The sequence below is a fragment of the Corvus moneduloides genome, chromosome 10 (genome assembly GCF_009650955.1).
Source record: "Corvus moneduloides isolate bCorMon1 chromosome 10, bCorMon1.pri, whole genome shotgun sequence".
Classification (NCBI taxonomy): Eukaryota; Metazoa; Chordata; class Aves; order Passeriformes; family Corvidae; genus Corvus; species Corvus moneduloides.
Window position 1 is genome coordinate 515,202 of NC_045485.1, and position 21,794 is coordinate 536,995.

The 21,794-nt window shown below is 45.8% G+C and overlaps 1 protein-coding gene and 1 long non-coding RNA gene across 4 annotated transcripts in view; one reads left to right on the forward strand and one right to left on the reverse strand.

The window, feature by feature from the left end:
• The window catches only part of INPP5D (inositol polyphosphate-5-phosphatase D), a 62,291-nt gene that overhangs the window by 31,169 nt on the left and 9,328 nt on the right, over window positions 1–21,794 (reverse strand). For all 3 annotated transcript variants that reach the window (XM_032119258.1, XM_032119257.1, XM_032119256.1), the window contains exon 4: window positions 18,964–19,027. In XM_032119258.1, coding sequence (XP_031975149.1) covers window positions 18,964–19,027 — 64 coding nt within the window. The remainder of the gene's footprint in view (window positions 1–18,963; window positions 19,028–21,794) is intronic.
• On the forward strand, window positions 5,080–8,144 carry LOC116448619. The gene is made up of 2 exons (XR_004242063.1): window positions 5,080–7,797; window positions 7,879–8,144. It is a non-coding gene; the product is annotated as an uncharacterized LOC116448619 (long non-coding RNA).

Genomic DNA, 21,794 nt, shown 5'->3' on the forward strand with positions numbered 1-21,794 from the left:
TCGAGGCACTCAGGTAGCACCTGTGCTGCGTGAGCCCCTCCAAATACAATGGCTCCCAGCCACAGAGCAATAGGACCATGGCTTAGGCTGTGGTGTATTTCCAGCCAGCACTGCCTGGGACTGCAGGGATGATGCCTGAGCAGCATCAGCTGAACACAGAAAGTCTGGTTCAGTAGTGTTGCTGTGAGTGCACAGGTTGCCGATGACCTCCCTGAGACTTAGTCTCTGCCAGCAAGTGAGGAAAGCAGCACAAATATGGGACATCTGCTTTCTTCACACTTGAACTTGTGGCAAATGTTTATAGGTGGGGAAGGAAAAGTGGTGGTGGATAGTGAAGTTCTGGTATTGAGTTAGGTTGCAGATGGTTGCGGAGCACGCTACCAAAAATGGGATTGATGGTAAACTATTAATAAGCGTCCTCAAGACAACTGCACTGGGTGGCAGAAGTGAGGCAAAATGCAGCCTAAACTTTACACGAACTTGTTCTGGATTTTGAGACAGGAAGCAGAGGCAGAACAGGGCACTGTGAACAAACCGGAGCAGGACAGGGCAGCACGGAGCAAGCTGGAGCCACCCCAGCAGAGCCAACAATGAAATCCACTTCCCGCCCCCCTGCCTGCATTTAGTAACTAACTGTTTCCTCAGGGTTATCACAGGATAGATCTTGTTTTAATTGCGAAGTGAATTGTTTCAAGTCATTATAAACGTGGATGGCAAGTGTCATCTCCGCGGCAACACACCACATCCCCAGAAATGTGCTCACAGGCCTCACGCGACACCGGAGAGGCGTGGAGGGCAGGCTCTCCTTCCGTAGGGATTCCTCCAGCATCCCCCACTGGTACCTTGGCTTTGTGCTGTTGGCAGCCACAACATATGGAAAGGAAACACCTAGTGAACATACGCAATTTAGGGAACAGCCCACAAAACAGCAGAGTTGTACACAGGAGTCTGGAGAACAGTGAATCAGAGACTGAGCAGCAATTTTATAGTGGGAAGCTGCATCCAAAGCAGAAGTTGCTCCAAGATCTATTACTGCGAGCATCGTATGAGATGCCGAAGAAATTCTTCTGCTGTACTTAGTTCCATAGGGCTTTAGCTGGACTGCTGTGGCCAGCTTGGGGCACCAATTCTTATGGAACATGTAAAGTACCATAGAAAGTCCCAAGGAAAATTTCCAACTGAGGAGTTGGAAAATGGAATTCACACAGAAAGCTCAGAAGAAAGGGACTGGTATGGTCTGGCAAAGGGACAGCCAGATGTCACAGCAGCAGTCTTACAAGTTTTAAATTCTCTTCTAAAGAAGATGGCAACCAGAGGTGCTGCAAGTACCCGAGGGACAGCAGTGCCGTGCACCCAGGCACTCCTCACAGCCAGCTAGCAAGTGTCTGATCCTGCCTCAGCCCAAAACCAGGGCAACGCTGAGCTCAGACACCTGCAAGACCTCCCGCCACCCCGAACTCTGTGACTATGGGGAGCCCTCTGCAAATCTGCCAGCTACCTTTATCCAGATCCTGCCCTTTATCCAGATCCAGAACCCTTGAAGAGCATGGGTGAAGCTGAACATTGACCATGCTTGTCACCCCCAGCCCTGCCATTTCAACTGGAACTCAAACCACAACTTTCAGACCTTCCACTTCTGACTCCAGCCCTTTTGGCTGTGAACCTTCTTTCCCACAGGATGTCTTGCTGTCTCCTGTTCCCCAGAGCCTGCCCCCAATTCTGCATGTCCTTCCAGTTTTCAATGCCCTCCAATCCTCTGTATGCTCACTGTGCAATAGTTGAGCACAACTAGCTACAACTTGCTCTTGTCTTCTTGCTGAACTGGCTTCTAGGCTGCTCATTTAATGAGAACAGGTACAACTAATGCCTTTAATCACTAGACTTTGGTTAAATCTTATGACCCCCTTTCCAAATCCAACCATCTGAACTTTTCAACAGGTTTTTATATGGCTGTGATAGTCTGGTCTTCCTTCGTATCTGGTGTATCCAAGTAATGCCATCTGGCCAGGAGAACTCATTGCCAAAGGCACTCCATATACGGGTTTAGTGAGGAGCAGCTCTGAACATGACTTTTAAGAGAAGTTGCAAGTGGAGTATAAAGACATGAAGTAAAAAGATGTAAAGCCTAAGCTAAACTAGGAGAGGAAGTGGTTAACTTGGGGTTCATTACAACAATTGTATAAATAGATGGCACAGGAAGTCTGGGGCCCTCAAAAGGAAGAGGAAATGCTTTCCTTTCCTGTGCCAAGGCACAAGGAGGAACTAGGAAACTGATCATCTGGTTATATTGCTTAAGGCCAATCTTTTCTAACTAGAGTGCCTTAAAACAGGTATTTAAACACATACATAGGCATTTCAGTAACAGGCAATAAGTTCTCCAAGTTACAAAATTCTTGTAATACCCACCAGCTTAAACGGAAGCTGTAAATCAGGTCAATTCTACTGTGGTGAGAAAGGCTGGCAGGAACTTTTCTCCTTTTAGATTTGAAAAAAAAAAATTATGTTTTGAGGTTTGGAAAAAAGTTGTCTTCAAGACTGTCTGTTAGATAGGAAGTATAGGTGGCATTTTTAAATTGACTTTTGGCTCTCATGTAGGCAAGCTTTTTGTATTTCACAAAAGAAGTGAACCTAAGAGCTGAGAAATTCCTGGTAAATTATTTTAAAAAGCATTTTATAGCAACCTGGCTGTTTCAGTTTTGTTTTGTTAGCAAACTTGCCTTATTTTTAGATCAAATCTTGTGCTAAGAAGTTTCAGGAGCTTTTCACAAAAATGGGATCATAGACAGGAATCACAGCTGGGAGAAACAGCTACTTTCCAAAATATAAGCCACCCAGAAATGTACTCTAATTTGAATGCAACACCTGGGACTTGGAAGAAATGGACCTACCTAGGAGCACAAAGGGAGAGAAGCAAGTTTGTGGCTGAGAAAATGACAGCTCCTGTGACCTGGAGGGTCAATAAAGAAATGAACTTTAATAAGAGGTGGGAACTTGTGAGCTGGCAAGGGAGTTCTGCTGCTGGATAAAGCTCAGCAAGAGGGCCTCTGCAAGGGAACTAAGCGTGAGAGAAGAGGTAAGGGGAGGAATCCAGGGAACATAGGCAGACGATGGTGGTGGAGGGCCAGAGCAGCACTTCCTCACTTGGAAAAAAGTCATACAAATTTTGGGGAGAATAGCACAGTGTAAGTGCAGTTATAAGGCACACAGCTTGAATAATGTTGGAGGGAATGGAAGGCAAACAATCCCTGTCTCCTCCAAGGTGAGAGATGATGGAGGCTTTTTGTCTTACTCTACATTTGGTTTGGTCCTGATATTCAAGTTTGCTAATCCATGTCACTTTTGCTACAGTGAACTTTTACATTTAAGACTTTGGGTGAAAATCATGGAATTCGGAGAGTTCTGGGAAAGAGGGTTTCAGAATTTCTGAAAGACATGATTCATGGAAGGAAACAAGGAATTACAATTTAATAACAACCAAGTACATATTACTTCTAGCTTGTGATCCTGGCTGAAAATCAGACATCAAAAAAAATCTGAGTTAAAAAAGGAAAAAGAAAAAAATTACTGTATTGTCAATCCTATAAAACTCCCTCTGTTCTTCCAGTGCAGCTGACGGATGCCAGTACTTACCACCACAAGCTCCATTTCTCTAAGCATGATACTGACTTAGGAGGCTCTGTATTAACTACTCACGCTGCATCACAAATCCATTCTTATTAAACTTTATAAAAAAATGGGAATGCTGAAGGTTTCCAATTTTGGGAAAGGCCATCTTACTCTTTCCTATGTGTGGTGTCACGGAAAGGACTTGAGAAGCACAATGCATTCTTGGTTTCAAATGCTTAACATGTTCTCTGTGTGGAATGTGAGCCCAGTTGCAGTTAATCCTAAAAAAGATCCTGACTCTCATATCTGCCACTGTTGATCTCTTCTGGCCCTGCAAGTTTTCCCCTCTGTGATCCCATCCAGGCTTTTTTCTGGCAGCCCGAAAACTGGTTGTGTTCACAGGTAGGCAGTGCTCCCATGGCAGAATTGGGACACTTGCAAATTAGGAGAGTCTGATGGAGGAAAGCAATATTGAAAGGAGTTCTCAGTAGACTATAATTGGCTGCCAGATTTTTATCTCCAGTTCCTTGCTAAAATTCTACATCCTAAATAAAAACGTATTAGAAGCTCTGGAAAGCAAAGGATCTGTAGAAGTCTTTTGAACTGACATTCTCCACACACGATAAAGACATAGATCATAAAAATAATGTACTCAGATCCTACTTAAAGACCCCATTCCACTCTGTTCCAGCACTCCATGGTTCACATAAAAATTATGTTAATTGCCAAATATCCAACTAATATAGCGCATTAGTTTTGTACAGCCTGGTTTTTGGTAGTGGGGCGGCCACAGAGGTGGCTTCTGTGAGAAGCTGCTGGAAGCTTCCACCATGTCTGGCAGAGCCAATCCCTGATGGCTCTGAAGATGGACATGGCACTGGCCAAGGCTGGGCCAATTGGAGATATTGGTAATGCCTCTGTGATAACAGATTTAAGAAGAAAATCAAAACAAAAGGCACACAGTTTTTTTCTAGCCAGAGAAGAGGAGGAGGTGAGAACATGTGAGGAACAACAACACGGCAACACCAAGGTCAGTGGAGAAGGAGGGGGAGGAGGTGCTCCAGGTGCTGGAGCCAAGGCTCCTCTGCAGGCCGTGGTGAAGAGCTTGGTGAAGCAGCTGTGTTTCCACAGGGGATGCAGAGATCCACCCGCAGCCCCTGGGGATCCACGGGGATGCAGAGATCCACCCGCAGCCCCTGGGGGAGGTGTCCATGCCAGAGTGGGTGGATGCCTGGAGGAGGCTGTGATCCAGTGGGAGATCTGGCGGAGAGAGGTCCTTGCTTCCCGGCTGGGACAGCCTGTCCTTGGAGGACTGCACCCCGTGGAAGACAGACCCATGGCACAGCAGTTTTGGGAGGACTTGTGCCTGTGGGAGGGGCTCACGTGGCAGCAGGTTTGGCAGGACTGCTGCTCGTGGGAGTGGACCCACGCTGGAGAAGTTCATGGAGAACTGTCTCCCATGGGAGGGACCCCACGGTGCAGCAGGGGAAGGACTCCTCTCCCGGAGCAGTGGAAGAAAAACTCGGGTGATGAGCTGACCAATCCCCCGTGCCCTGTCTCCCTGCGCCGCTGTCAGTGGGAAGGAGAGAGGGGCTGGGGGCAGAAAAGGTGTTTTAGGGGCTTATTTTACTTCTCATTATCCTCCACCGACTCTGTTAGTAATAAATTCAGTTTGCAACTTTAGGTTGAGCCTGTTTTGCCCTTGAAGTGTTTTCTCCTGGTCCTTATCTCAACTCATGGACCCTTCATTAATTTCTTTTTCCTCCTCTACCCAGCTGCGGCAGGGGAGGGTGAGCGAGTGACTTTTGTGGGTGCCTGGCGTTGGGCCAGTGTCAAACCATGACATATAGTTATGTAGAAGCCAGGAAGAACACCAAACAATTCTAGAAAGCACCAAGACCATGTACTTGGGATAGTTCTCCACACTAAATAAACCATTAGAACTCTGGCCTTCAGAAGATTTTGCCAATACAGCACACAATGATTCAGCTTGTAGCACCAAGAGAAACCTGCTGAGCAAACAACCCTTTCAGCATTTCTCCGTGTTATAATAAATAAGATTTACATCAACAAAAAGCAAGTAACAGTACAGTTCCATGACGGAACATGAAGGACTGGTATTAAATTTAGCTACGGGGTGCAAGTCAGATGAGTTGATGATGAATGAGCAAGGACTGCAGATCCATGAGGATCTGATGCAATGTTTTTAGCACTTCTGTAGTGTGTGGGTGGAATTTAAGTAAAAGTTTTGGAGTACACTACTTCTAAGAACTTTTGTAATTTTATCACAAGCCTTGTGCTTTTTGGTTTTCCACTGAGGAGCTTCAACACTTGAAGTCAAATGAAAATTTCCATTTTCATTTCTTCATAAAGTATCTAGCTCTAGTGCTTACCAAGACAAGCTTGAAAACATGGGCCTCCAAGAGCTATCAAGGCACCCAAGGCAGCAAATGTACCACAGTCATTGTTTCTGAAGGCACTTAGTGGAGGTCATCGTTGTGATTCTGTCAGTGTTCTCTGCTGACAGTAGCTGGGCTGGGAGAACTATTGCAGGTTACTTGCTTCTTGTGGAAATTCCCAAGCTCCCTTCAGCTTTTCCCTCTGTAGAAGGCGATCAATACATACCCAGGCAACCATGTGAAATGTTTGAAGTCCTAGGAGAAAGAGTTTCTCCTGAAACAGGTGAAGACATGCCCACAATGGATCTGCCTGCACAGCTGGGCAGGATCCCTCAGCCCACATCAGTCTTACACTAAGTTCCTGGGGCTCTTCTCCAACCTGTGCAGCAGACAGTGGAGGATCCATAATCAGCTGTCTGCTTTCCCTACTGTCCTCTCAGCTGAATGAATCCCAGTTTCAACCATCACCAAGTACTAATTATGCATAAATTACATAAACTATCCAGTGGGAAAGAGAAAATCCAAGATTGAAGAGGTAGTATTTATTGAAGATATGCTGCTGAAGCAAAGCAATGCAGGCAGAACATGCATGGGAAGCAGTTGCATGCACCACATTGAACTGCATCATTTTCTAGGTTTGCATAATTCAAACCCCTGCGCAATGCACAGTAAGGGTCGGCACCTTAGTGTTACAATTTCCCATCTTCAGTCTGCAAAATTTCTCAGGCTTTAGCTACAGCAACTGATTTCTATTTTTGTGACACTAAGGGTGACCACTTGTCCTTTCTTTCAAGAGGCTGTCCCTTATTTCATTCAGTTACTGCAAACCCTCACTCAATCAGTTGGAAGCCCTGAGCCATAGCTGCTGACCAGACAGAACATAGCCTGAAGGAGCATTTAGCAAAACTAACCACAAAACTAAAACCAGAAAAAAAATACCCTTCAAACCCTCTCCTTTTATGTTCTCCCCTGAACCGCACTTCTGGAATAAAAATAGCGGATGTTACACATTTTTTGTTACACTTTCCCCCCTAAAATTGGACTCAGGGTTTGTGGGTTTGCATGCACAGGAACGTACAACGACAATAGGCTACCCAGTGCCTCTGTGAGCGACCAGTGCCTGCCTGTGGCTCCTGCCATGTCCGATCACAAGGAACACTTGATACTAAGGCTGTTAAACAGCACAGGTCACTACAGCCCTGTCAAGTTTTGGAGAATAAGGCTTAATGCAGAGTTACCTGGAAATTTTTACTCAGGCTTACTAGTCTGTTAACAGAAAGCAACCCAAGCCCACAGCGAGCTTCACCATCCTTTGCCCATGGGGTTTGCTGAACCCTGTGCTGCATGTTGGCTTTTAAAATACTGCAGAGGGACAGCTTCAGAACCCTGGGATGGAACAGACCGCAACCAGTTTAGACTTTCAGAGGAGAACCAAGACTGAAAACTCCAACAGAAGCACAAACTGAAGACATAAGATGTCAGAACAGCGGGGCAAAGGTCTGGGAACAACCAAAAGCTGCATTGTGACTTCATTCTTTCAGAGGGACTGAAACAACTGAATCTGAGCTATCTTTGCTAAAGTCTGTTTCATTTCCCTAAACCATTTTGTCATTTGAAATCAAGCCTTGCATGTGTTTATACAGCAATCTGAAAAGTCAAGGATGCTAAATTTCATTCAAAGGCTGTAATAACTTCAACCACCAAAAGGTAAATTTGAAGAGTATTGGTGAAGCAGACCTCGTTTACCTAAAACAAGCGCAACCAGGACAATACTTCCAGTTGATATTCAAAGGTGATTGTATCTTTATATTTTACATTTATGTCAGCAATAAGCTAAAGCCCACGTAGGATTTACTGGTCCCATTCTCCACAGGTGCAGCGCAGACTGAGGGAACGAGATCTCACTGGAGCCTACGTGTCACTTGTGATGTGCTGGATGAGTTCCATGTCTTCGTGGAGAGGGATGCAGCCTGCAATGACTCACCTTATCAGCAAATCAAGGTAGATCTCTGAAGAAGAAAGGGCATTGCCCTGTCATTAACAAGTGTGGAAACAATTTTTTAGTGACCACGACATTTGCTATAAGACTCCCTGTAAACAAATCAGTGTTTTCCAAGACTCATTCCTATTTTAAATGATCAGGACAAAAAGCCTCATACAGCACCAACAATAAAATAACTTCTCTTTCTTTGAGAAAACAACTCAAGACTTGCCTGTAAATGAGCACTTTCCTCTGTGACCCATCATCCCTCAAATCACAGAAGCAATAGAACACAGCCTTTCATTACCACACAGCTGAGAGGGAAATAATCTATTGTCTCCCTGACTACCTGAAATTGAGTTATGAAGCTTCATCAGAAGTCTTTGGTAATATAAAATATATAAAGGATAAGACAATCAAATGGATTGAACAATATGTGACTGATAACATTAAAGCTAATATCCACCAAATTACTGCAAAATGAGAGTATTTTCTTGTTGATAACGTTGGTTACATAAGTTTTCAATTGCTTTTTGTCATCTGCCACAAGAGTTTCAAAATTTCGGGGAAATTTTCCTTTTGCTAGTCAAGGAGACATTGAGGTGGGTGTGTCCCAGGGGTTTATCTCAGGGTTATACATGTTTGTAATTCGATTGTTTGTACGCCTGAGCTCTTGTAGCTGATCGCGGGGGGGGGGGGGGGGGGGGGGGGGGGAGGGGAGGCGGGAAGATCCCGTGGGGTGGGAAAGAGCTGCTGGGTATGTGATTTTGGGTGGTCAAAGCCTTTCCAAAGGATAACAGGTGAAACAATTACTCTTCTAAAACAGTACTTGTTAAACTGCTTACTGTGTAACAGTCCTAATCCTTATCTTCTCAATCTGGAAAGATTTTGCAGCTCCTGGAAGCTGCTTTGTACCTTCAGTGAGGATTTGCTATTTGCGATTTTCAATTGTTTGAGTGTGATGAAGGCTTTATGACATAACACACTTACTGGAGAGCAAACAGCAAAAGAAATTGATGACATTCATTTGCATTTCACTCTTTGGAGGGAGATTTTATCTGCTAGCACATCCAGATAAAAGGAAAAGGGATTTCACGTCATGGCATGCATTAGCTTCCAAAAACCTGATTACATATTTTGAATCTTGAGAAACAAAATAATATCACTTTATCTAAACCATATTCTCTGAATTTTTTTTTAATATATATTTCAGGAAACTGGAAACATTCTGGAAGGATTCAAACTACACAAAAGCTGGACATGGTTTGTTTGTATGAAGAATTTTGTATACTGAGAGATTCAGTAGAAGGAATGTGCATGTTTCAGGAAATACCTAGTTCTCTTATTAAATGCTGCTTCTTTCAGCTTTCCAAAACCTGTGTAGTGCATTAAGTTCATTCCTACGTCAGATGCAAGAGTGGAAAAAACATTTTCCTTGTATAAACAGATTTGGATAGTTTGTAGAAACATGAAATATATGGATTTTGCTAAGCCCTGATTGTAAATTATTTTCAGTCCTACATGTAAAGTGCTTTACAAACTGATTTAAATCAACATTAAATTATATTGAGAAATATTCAAATTTGAATATCTAAAATTTTTGGTAATAAAATGAAGTGCAATATAATTAAATTATGGTTTTGGACATACTAAAAATGTGCTGCTCTAACCATGTTTCAATATATTGCTTATATGTATTGCCTGGTTGTTCACTTATCCCTTCTTTCTATCCAAGAAAAGTGAGCACCCTGGTTATCTCTCAGCCCTGCAGTGCCAACAGAGTCCCACGAGCACAGTGAGTTTTCTGCGGTAAGAACAAACTCAGGTGAAATCTGTTCCATTCTCATCATTATCTTTTCGTGAGACAGCCTCTGTGCAAGTGGCATTTGGGGCAGAGCTGTGCCTGCCCTGTCTTCCCTGGAGCTCACGAGGTTGTGCCATCATAGTTGAGCAGGTACAAACCCCTTGCAGAGCTGTGACAGAAGCTGTAAGTGGTGGATGGCTGAGCCTCATGTGAAGTGTTTTACTTTGCTTTATCACCCAATGAAACCAGCTTCAGAGCAATTTCCTAGTAGAAAGGTCTTGCTCAGATACAGATAGATTAGCAAAATCCACAGCAAATCACGAAGTCCTTTTACAGAAAACTTTTTTGTGGCCACATGTGCCAGAGCAGTACAGCACACTGAGATTACAGCGCAGCAACAAAGAGAACAACAAAAACTTTCATCTCTCTGCACAGGGCTGACAATGAACTTGGTACTGCATATGGCACAGGCAGACAGTGTCTCTGGCGTTGGTGACAGCAGCAGTGACACCAGGAATGCAGGAACTGAGCTGAACTCATAGCTCTTACCAGCTGCTGCTGGCAGGACAGCAGCCTGTGCTCCAGAGTGGGTTTGCAGACTGGATGGGGCCTCTGCCCCAGCTCCACCCTGCAGGACTCATAACCACAAGCCAGAACAAATCCTGCTCAGGGGCACAATCCTGCCAACAGTGACGTGACAGGCGGCCCTCGCCTTGTACATCTTGCTCACCCCAGTAGACAGAATTTTGTTTGTTCTGGCATATTTAGTCAACCTGTATACAGTGTACAAATCAAGATGATTCCAAAAAAATGTGTTTCTAGAAGTGCACTGGGGAGTGAGGTTTCAGCAGAAAACGCTATACAGTATTCAGGGCTTCTCCTATGTGCTGGGAGCCGCAGAGCACACTGGTGATCTGCATTTAGTGTCAGTTGGCACAGTGAGTCACAGCTGCTGGCCTGCTTTCTAACTGCTCACATAGCACCATTTGTTTCCTGTTGCACAAAACCCCATGTCGGACTAGGAGAAAATTACCAGAAAAAAAAAAAAGCTATATGATCACTCACTGTAAAACAGTGCTGCCGGGGTATCTGTCATTTTCACCGAAGTCAGCAAAACCCACAAGAAAAAAGGGTCAGGCCCTCCCTTTGCAACAGGTAGTAAGTATAAATGTAAGAAGTTTTTAAAAATAGTGGATTTCAGCACAAATGCAAGGAGTGCTCGTGCACACAGGAATGATGATTTGGCACTACAACTGCAAAATGAACATTTCCCATGTTTCCCCACGGAGCAGGGAGCAGGAAGATGCACACACACCGCTGCCTTCTGTCAAAGAGCTGGGTAGCTAGGACAGCCCAGGGAGGGGAAGAGGAAAGAAAAACACAGGCTGTAAGTTTAAAAACACTAATGTTTTCCTTACTGTAATACAGTCTTTTATACAGCATGAGAAGAAGGCAGCTTTTCGTGATCCCTTCTCACAAGGTAATCCAAAAGACTCTGGAGTTGGCCAAACAGTTTTGCTCAAAGCAAAAAAAAAAGTTATTAAAAAAATGAAGGAGCTTGGAGCATGTGCTATGGAAGGCACAGTCTTTGTTCAACACCCGTTCCCCCTATAAAAAAAAGGTGATGCTGGAGGTTAGGATTTTTCCTTTTATTTTTTTCTTTCTCTCAGGGAATTTTCCCCCATTTGTTGCCTAAGAGATGATAATGAAGATACTTAAGAGAGATAAAAGATGTAGCCAAGGAGGAGGACGAAGAGTGCAGCTGGCTGCAGTCTCTTAGCTCAGGGGGTTTCTCTTTGGAAGTGCAGAGATACTGCGAGATTTTGGCTGGGGGTGAGGGGTTGAGTTCAGCTCCTCGCTCTCTCTTGGTCTCGGGACCAGAGGGCAGATGGTGCTGCTGTTGCTGTGGGGAGAATTTGCTGCCACCACGGAATTCCATCCTTTACTGCTTCTTCCTTACCGTGGGTGAGCGTCTGCTCATAAGAGCGGCTGTTGAACTGGGACCTTTGCAACACCCGATCTCCCTGGGAAGGACCCTCACCATCTACTCAGGTGCCTCAGGGGAAAACACCTCCCCACTCCGAGGGAGCATCTCCCATCTGCTTTCGGGAGCGCAGCTGCCGCTGCACAACCCCGGCTGTTTTCTGCTGCTGCTTTGGGTTTTTTGCTACACTTTAGCCCGACACCCAGCGCCTGCCAGGACCTTCCGCTGCTTCTGCCTCTGCCACTGCATGGGGCTTAGTGCTACACTTCAATTCGCTGCCCCTGGGGGCCTGCTCATCTCTGCCGTTCCAGCCACCGCTCCAAGGTTCCTGCTGCAGCCCATTTCGCCGTCCGGAGGGGCACCGGGTCCGGCTGCCCCGGGGGTTGGTAAAGGAAGCCCCTTTTCCATCCCTTTTCCATCCCTCCCGCCGGCCGAGCCGCCATTACCCTGTGAGGGGAGAGGCGGCCGAGCTCGCGGCACAGCGCCCCCTGCCGGCGCGGGGAATCCCCGCAGCCGCCCCGCCCGGCCGGGAGCCACGAGCGCCCCTGGCGGCCGCGAGCGGAGCTGCAGCGAGGGGAGAGCGCCTGCGGCCGGGAGCGGCGGCGCTGGGCTCCGCTGCTGCGCGCTGGGGCTGCCCGTGGTGTTGGGCTGGCTTGGTTTATATATATATATATATATATGTATGTATATTCATAAAGAGCTGTTATTTCTTTTCCCATATCTTTGCCTGAAAGCCCCTTAATTTCAAAGTTATAATAATCTGGGGGGAAGGTGGTCAAATTTTCCATTCCAGGGGAGGTTCCTGCCTTCTTTGGCAGACACCTGTTTTTCAAATGAAGACAGGTGACAAGTTCAAAATTGCTTATCTGGACTTTTTCAAAAGGGTGATCCAGTTTTTCCATCCGAAACAACGCTTTTCTTCAACATCCTGGTAACACTGATCACTTCTGAAAAGTTGAAAATCAAAATGAAACATTTCACATGAAAGCGATTTTTAAAAAAAAAAAAATTTCCATTTTGCTCAAAAATATAAAATGGTTCCTACTTCTGCTCCAGGCAAGCTCTATTTCTTCCCTCTCCTCTGGGGCAGACAAAAGATATAAGTAGCATTTAAGGCACTGTGGGTGGCTGGAGCCTCTATCCTTAGCAGCCCACAACATTTCAAGACAGGACCTGACCTGAAGCAAGAGCTCAGCTGGCAGCATGAATGGAAGAGCAGACTTGAGGGTAACACAAGAAAAAAACCAAACCTGGTCAAGCAACCGGGTCACGCCCACAGGAAAGCACCGTGAGGCTGCGTCTTCCTCAGGCTGAGGCCAGACTCTGCCACACAGCACAGGCGACAGCACACGATTATAGAACCAGAGAACCATGGAATATGCTGAGCTGGAAGGGACTCACAGGATCATCAAGTCCAACTCCTGGCCCTGCACAGACACCCCACCCTGTGCCTGGGAGCATTGTCCAAACACTCCTGGAGCTCTGGCAGCCTTGGAGCCATGACCATTCCCTGGGGAGCCTGTTCAGTGCCCTACCACCCTCTGGGGGAAGAACCTCTGCCTGATATCCAACCCAACCCTCCCCTAACACAGCTCCAGCCATTCCCTCGGGCCCTGCCACTGGTCACCAGAGTGAAGAGGTCAGTACCTGCCCCTGCTCTTCCCCTCACAAGGAAGTCATAATGGCAATGAGGCTCCCCGCAGTCTCTTCTGCTCCAGCCGAACAAACCAAGTGCCCTCAGCCACACCTCATATGGCCCCTCCAGACCCTTCACCATCTTCAAGGCCTCCTCTGGGCACTCTCCAATAGTTTCATGTCTTTTTTATATTGTGGTACCTGAAACTGCCCACAGGGCTCAAGGTGAGGTTGCACCAGCTACCAAAAGGCTGCTTTGCAGGTGTCCCAGTTTCTTAAGGAGACTCTACCTTTATCCACAAGCCAAAGCTGCTCCTGTAACTACTAGGTTCACTCTCTCAGTGGCTTTTACAAAGGACATCTTTGGTGCCAGCCCTGTTTGTGCAGTGTTGCCATCTGTCCATCAGGATATCTCCCCCAGCCTTCACACACAGTGGCACGAGTGCTTGATCCTACAAATTACCTATGAAGTGTTATCTGGCAGACTACAAGCAGAACGTAAGATACAATCTAGCTGCCCCTGAGAAATTATTGATTTCACTGCATCAGCAGCTAACATGAGATGTGAATTCCTGTTTGAGATGCACCAGAAATCAAGAGACATCAAAGTCCACACTACCCTGTTCCAATCCATATTCACTGACCCGCCAAGGCCAGTGTCTTGTTCCTTCTCAGCACCTCTTTCAAGCATCCTCACTCATGAGGCAGGTTATACTCTTGGCAGTGACCCTTTGAAGGTGAAGTATATAAAGGCAATAGAGGGTAAAGCATTAGGCAAGGGCAGTATCACAGGTTTTCAACAGCAGCCCTTGACCTCAGAGCCTTGTCACATGGAATAAGAGTCAGTTGTACTGGGAATATCCTCACCCGACTGCAGCCTGCCAAATTTGGCAGTTTAAGGGGGTTATCTTTAGGCAACAGAGACAGGACCTGCCAAGGACAGATGAGCCCACCCAGATGAGAAACTGATTTCTTTCCTGCTGACTGCAGATACAACTCAGCTTTGACTACATGACAGCTTTGAGTGCATGTCCAAAATGAGGGGGGATGAATACTGATGTATCACACAGATCCTCTGATCCTGCTAAGGTCAGCCAGGGACAGATGTTTAAAATTATTTTTGGTAACCCAATCCTTGACTGGGCCAAGTTCCCCATTTGTTGAGGGGATGTTAAGGTCATAAGGAATGCAGAGAGGCCAGTAATGAGGGTCATACTGACCATTCAACCAGCCAGTTGAATAAATGAGATGCTTTCAGTGACAGCACAGGAAAGTTGTATCTTCTGTGAATCTGGATGGCAAGAACTGACCATAGATGCCTAGTTTAAAAAGACAATTTTAGTGTCTTTAGTTTGTCTCCGGTGCTTAGTTTGATCCTGTGATGTCCAAGGACTCCTTTGCTGCTTCACCCCTCTTTGCACAAACATGATTACATTCGGCTAATCCCCAAGCACTCAGTAACTACACATTAATTATGTCTCCCCGCTGGAGCAAGGGAAAATCATATTTGTTCTCACAGAGAAGGAAGTGAAGCACCCCAGCTGTGACTTGCCCACAGGCAGGCAGCAGCTGAGCTCACTCAGGGGCAGTTTTTTCCAGCCTCCTGCCCCTGCTCCTGGATCTCTGTATAACTGTGTTTTTTTCTCTCTTCCTGTTCTCTCTTACTACAGCAAGAGTCTGCAGACTGGCAGAGATATCTTGATGACTAATTGTTCCCAGCCTAAAGATCTCCACTTGCTGTTACAGATCCTGTGTTTCAAGGGGTTTTCATTACCCCTACCCTCCTTCCTTAAATATGTTTTCATCAGCAGGATGCAAGTTTGATTCATCCAAGCCATGCTTTCTTCACATATATTCTGAAGTCTCAAGTAATGAAAGGAGAAAATTCACCAGAAAAGAAAGGCAAAAATTCTATTTGTGTTTAAAGAAAACAGCCTGTGACAGTGACCTCTACAGCTCAGTATGGGAGGACACCAGATGAATTCCAGATATGGCAGGCAAGAGAGATTCCCAACCATGCTAACTGCTGCAGAGCTGCTGCAGATGTAGAATCCCAATGGCATGCCATGCCACAAAACGCTGGAAGGACATATGCAAATATTTTTTTCTTCAGCCTGAATGCAAAAGTGCACCTTTGCATGCAAAAATGTGTACCGCCCTTTCTGCCACCTGTTCTTGAACAGTTAATTTAACCATGCAAAAATAATGACACTATCATTCCACTAGGGTGGGACCAGGCTCTAATTAAAAAGAGAAAAATGAAATGTACTCTCCAAGACTTAACAAAAAAGTGATGCAACTTGCAGCTTTAAGGGTGAAAAAACTCCATAGAGTGGCAGAGGGAGAGCTGTCATATCACATGTGCTGTGTATGTAGCTGGGATATGACAGATCTTCTGAACCTGCTGTCATCAAGAAAAATTCTTGACAGACAACAGCCCAGATCTGGGCAGGAAGACAGCCCTTTTTTCAGGAAGAAGCACTGTGCAGGATAAAAAAAAAGGTCACATTGACAATCAGGGCTCATATTGTAACTAATACAGGCTAATCTCAGGATTGGGCATTGAATCTTTCCTATATCATTTTTATAAACCCAGAAATGAGAAGCATCTACTGACTGCTGTATTAATTTATCACCTGATCTAGTTCCATAGGATTAGTAGACCCTTTCCTTTTTTAATGGAATTTTAAAAAAATGTCAGCATTCCATCCTATTCAACAGCTTTTACATCCTTGCAAAGAAGAAATCTTTTCAAAAATCAGATCTTTTAATACACATGAAGTAGTTTTTGTTTTATCCAAAAATCAATAGACAAGCAACCAAAAAAAAAGTCTGGCCCAGCTGGAACACTGTACCAAGAGCAGCAGCCAAGCACACAGGACTGTTTTTCCTCTGAGCCTGAATTACAACTCTCACTGCATCTTTCTCTTGCCAGAAGAAGCCAGCCCCCTTCTTCTGCCTCTCTCACAGAACTGGAATAAGGCAGCACAAAGCAGGAGGTGTTGTGTCTTCAAAACATGAGTTAACAACACACTTTATTTAGCCTCCTCCTGATATTCAACCTACAGCTCCTGGCAACCCAGCTCACAAAGGTATTCCGCCACAGCCCCTCTGCATTCCATGACACAGGAACAAGAGAAATCCCTCGCAATCACAACATGGGGCCCAAGCAAACCTTAAAAATTGCTTGTTCATAAACCTTGATCCAGCATGAGAGCTGCCCATTTTTACACCAGAGAGAAACACAGATTTCTTATGGCTGCAGTGCTCTGATCTGCAGACAAGAGTTGCACATGAAAACAGGCCCTTTGTCACAGCAGAAACAATCACGGATCCAGTACAAACTGGGAAGTGCAACTTGCATCTTCCTGGGCTGTCACACACAGAGCTCTCTGCACAGACCTTCACTGGCAGGTGCTGGAAGCAGCCTGTGGCCCAGCACTCTCTGGAGAGTTGGTGCACACAGGCACATTGCTCTCTGCTCAGGTTTCAAACTCTCCTGTCACTCATAGCATCTGTGTCCTGCTAGAACAGGCTGCTCACACCATCTGCCAGCGGGGCAGCTGAGAGATGAGGAGGGGACAGGGCAGGGCACGGAGGGACAAAGTGTGGGGCTGTTTGGCTGCCTTTGCAGATACCCTCTGGCCTACCTTTCTTCCTCTCTCACAGGGGAAAACCCAACATAGGATCATTTCTGCGCTTGTTTTGCAAAAGACAAAGCAGCTGTCAAACTAATACCCCAAAGTTATTCAGAATTAGGGTTCCACAAGTTCCATTCATCATACTGCTGCCAGTGCAGAGAGCAAGGACACCATTAGCAGTGCCGGGGTCCCATGCCAGCCCTGCCACAGAGCTGGTGTGGGACATACATAGTTGTGCCCATTGCCTGGGCTTCAGGTATCCCCCAGCACTGTCCCTGCCTGTGGGGCTTCATCTGTGAGCTCTCTGGCACAGTGAGACCCTGATCTCTGCAGCTGATCTGGGTACTGACAAAAATGATAAACACCATATCACCTTCTGGGCTCTTACCACCACCTCATCATCACACCAACATAATGCACCAAAACACACTCTTTAGGACAGAATGGTTGGGATATATCAGAAGATGGGGGGATATCAAGTATCACTACAAAGAGCCTGCAGCACAGTGTGTGGAGCCAGGTGGAACAGCAAGTTATTGGTCCCAGGCTTGCACCCGGCTGAGCCTGCACAGGTTCCTCTGCACAGTGTCACTCAGTGCTCCAGGAAGAGGGATGAACTCTGGTGACGTGCCATAGTAACACTACAGACCCAGATCAAGTCCATCATAGACTCCTGCTGGCAGTTCCTCCTCAGAAACAGAAGTGCAAGTGAGGCAGAGGACTCTCAATGGCTCTGGGCAATCCAGCTGTCAAGGACGACAGGGCCATGGTGGCTGGCTCTGGGCACACAGTCCTCTGGAGTACAGCACCAAGAGCTTGGAATTAGCCTTGGTGGCAATACAGCTGTGTCTGTGCAGAGCTGCACCTGAGTGGAGCTCTTGAAAACAGCCCGAGCTACCCAAAAGAGGATCTTGAAGGAGCCAAGCTGGATGTGTGCACCCAGGACACACAATCCACCATTCTTACCAACACCCACAGCTGAAAGCAAGCTGCCAGCACTTAGCTGTTCTCACTAACTCAGGACTCTTGTTTCAGATATGCTGCCTCTTAGTGCAGATCTCAAAGAAACACTGATAACTCCAAAGCACATGAGGAAATACACAAATAACATGGTGCATGGGAGACGTGTAAGCTGCTCATGAAGTTGGTAGAAATCTGATTTCTAGTGTGGGAAGCTAGTTGTCATCTGAAATGGGAAGGAATGATTGTAGACCCACTCTGAATAGCAAGGCAGACTGGGTGGCATGGGCATTTCCATTCCATTTAGCAGGGAATGCCCATGCAGCACTGACTGTGCCAAGAGCATGAGTTGGCTGCAGCCCCCACTGTTGCCCAGTAAACACATGCCCAGTTCTTGGGGCTGTAGGAGACCATGCCTGCCTCCCCACCCCAAGTTTCATGATTTATATTTTAGAAAAAAGTGGGCTGAGAGGGTGGCACAGGAAGGGGAAGTGGCTCATTTAGGCTCCTAAATCAAAATAGGAATAAACAGAACATCTGAAACTCCTGCCCTCAGTCTTGGTACTTTCTGGGTCCTGAGATGAGAACTCAATTTACATTCTCTGGGTGTAGGCAACTGTGCTGCAGTTTTGGATTTAAGAGATCCATGATGTATTGACAAGAAGCTGGCTTCAAAGGAAAAGTAATTCCATGTGCTGAGCTTCTCAGTTACATAAAACCTGGCTGTGCCACTGAATTGAAGGCATGTGTGTTAAGGAGTGTGCCAATGGCCACAGCTATGGACCAGACCGGACACTGAAATCTCCACAGCATTGGCCTGGAGACCAGCACTGTGCTGGCCTGACATTAGTTTAATTCCTTATATCCTTTTTCTGTTGGTGTTAGAATTACTTTGAAAACCAGCAGTTCTCAAGTACATTTTTGTGGGACCAAATAGTACAGAGATGGCTTACCTGGACAATCAGCTTATTTTCTTTATCAGGCAGAATTCGGTAGGTATAAACGCAATTCCGGTACCTGGAACAGACCACAGGTGATGTGGTTAGACCATGTCCAGAAAGGAATCTCACTATGGCATCCCTCCCCATGAGAAAAGACGTTGGAAAATCCTGAGACACATAGATTGCTTCATGCCCAAGGGTTTTAAACATTTCTTTCTTTCTTTCTTTCCCTGGAGTCTGTGGACTAACACAAACCTGAAGTGTTCCTGGTCACTGAAACAGGAACATCTGCTTGCAGATGTCACTGCAGAAAGTGATATCAGCATTAGCTCAGAGGGAGTTATTCCACTCTTCTTCTGGCCGGAAAGAGAGAAAACACCAAGTAGCTCTAGCTGTCAGTAGAGCGGGCGTCTCAGGAAGGAATGAAAAAGCAGAAATCCGAAAGGCAAAGGGCCAAAATCAGCAATAAATGAGTAAACTGAAGGGCCAGTGCATTGACTTGTATTGGAAAAAGCAAATCATATATTTCAGCTAAATCACAGTACAACAGCTGATTGCCAGGCACATTTTTATCTACAAATCCTAAAACGAAAACCCATCTCACCATCCTGGTGTGGATGCACACTGTACATGTGCATCTGTAGAGCACCCACAACAAGTATTTTGTCCCAGCTAAATTCAATTAGATTCTTATTTAAGGGGGGATGGAGGAGTCTTGTGCCCAGTGGAGGGTCACATCAATGCACGGGAGCCCAAGGGAAGCCTGAACACTGCTGTAAGCTTGACCTTCCTCAGCAGCTGCTGAGCTTTGTGCAGCTCACCCAAGAAGTATTGACCATAAAATATATTTTTACCTTTCTCACAACAACAGATTGATCAAATCTTTTAAGTCATCTGCAAAGCACTTAAAAGATACAATATCGCTTTGAGCCAGCAAAAGGTGCTGGTTCAACCCCTTCCTTCTCAAAAGGAAGAACAGAATCCACACTTCCTTTATTGTAACAGAAACACTGCACTACCTGTGGAATTGTCACAAAATGTGGGCTGAGGTCAGCCTCCCAGCTGGGGAGATCAGGCAAATCAATAAACATCCTAATCTCTCTTAGAGTTCTGATGTGAGTCTATTCATCATATGCCTTTCAGAATCACTCCATGCAGGAGAGAGGAGACTGCCAGGATTTCAGGCAGCGTTACACGAGGAGTCACAAAGAGACATTGGAAATGAAAATAAATTCCTCGTAGATCATAGCTGAGTCTTTCCAGGGTGTCTGGAGGATTTATCCACATGAACATTAATGCAAAGGCATTAGCATTAATGCAAAGGACACAAAAGAATTCCAGCTGTTTCCAGAGCTCGTTTCACAGGCATCTATTCACTCACACATCTGGTACAGAGCTGGAAGTCACAGACATGATCCCCAACTGTAGGGCAGCTACAGCACTGCTAATTTCACCAATCCCAGGCAATCGGTGCCAGGTGAGGATATGCCCCAAGGAAGGGTATGGGGTTTGTTTTTATGTGTCAATGCAGCTCTCTTACACCATTTCCTCCTGCTGATATGCAAACAGGGCTAAGCAGAATTGCTCATGCAGCTGATGAGAGACAATTTGTGTATGTGGAGATTATGAAACTGATAAATGAAGCAGCTCAATTGCTCTTGCTCACAAGAGGACCCTCATGTGGCCTTCACAGAAAGTGCTCCATCACAAAGACTTTACAAGGCTGCTGTCGTAATGCTTGTGAAGAGGTTTAAGCTGAGGACAAGTAAGATCAGTATAAGAACAATGAAAGAAGGGCAGCTGGGTGAGACAGGAGAAGGGAGGAGCACTTCCTAGGATCAAAACCAGGAATCCTCCTTGCCAGTCCCCTAATTTAGTGTGTGTGGATGGAGAAGACTGCGATTCTTACTCCATTTTTCACCCTTAGGTTTTCTCTCCTCGGCATCCTGACTGTCTAGTTATGCAGTCCCAGTTATCGCCACATTCCAGGTCCCCCTTAAAAGCTGGGTTGAGTTCAGAATTGCTCAACCATTGTTCAGGCTGTCCATGTGGAGGGTACATAAAACATCAGCCTCAGTTTAAACAAGTCTCCAAGTACTTGTCATCTCCCTGTCCTCTCAACCAGCCAGAGGAGGAAACAGTGTGACAAGGTTGGCATTTTCTCTTTCCTCTCCTGCTGTATGTTTTTATGCACAGGTGATGATGTGCATATTGGGAGTGTCTGGAGCACTAAACAGGGCTGCTGTGCTAGGCCTGGTGCCAAGTGCACCATGAGAGAGGCATGGTGTTGGAAAGGGCATCTCACAGGCAGGGTCCTCTTAGAGGGGTCCCAAAGCTGCAGCTGGTCCTTGAGTGTCACCTCTAGAAGTGATGTTAGTCCTGCAGCCATTCATGGATGAACTGCCAACAGAAGATCCCCTGGAGGAATGGTACCAGTTCAGGTGCAGAGAACACTAAGCAGGCTCTTTTGGATTTCAGGATTCGGGCATTCCCCTCCAGGTGCGTAAAAGAGCCCATTTCTTGTCAATAAACTCACAGATCAAATGATTTAGGCACAGAGAAAGGAGGAGGAAAAGGGTTTTGCTTCTTGCCTTTTATGGGGCAATGTGACCAGAGCAGGGGACAGCAGTGCAGGGGGAGGAGCATTCCCCAGCCTTTCACCGTCTAAATGCTGCTGCTCTAAGTTTCAGAAAAGGAGTCAAGGTACTCTTAAAAGGCCCTGCAAATACACCTCCCCTACTTGTCTATATTTATACAAACCCTGTTTTTCTAAAGCAGCTTTTCAATGAAGTCATTATTTCATTCTATGATATTAGAATAATAAATACTTCTTCTGGATCTTG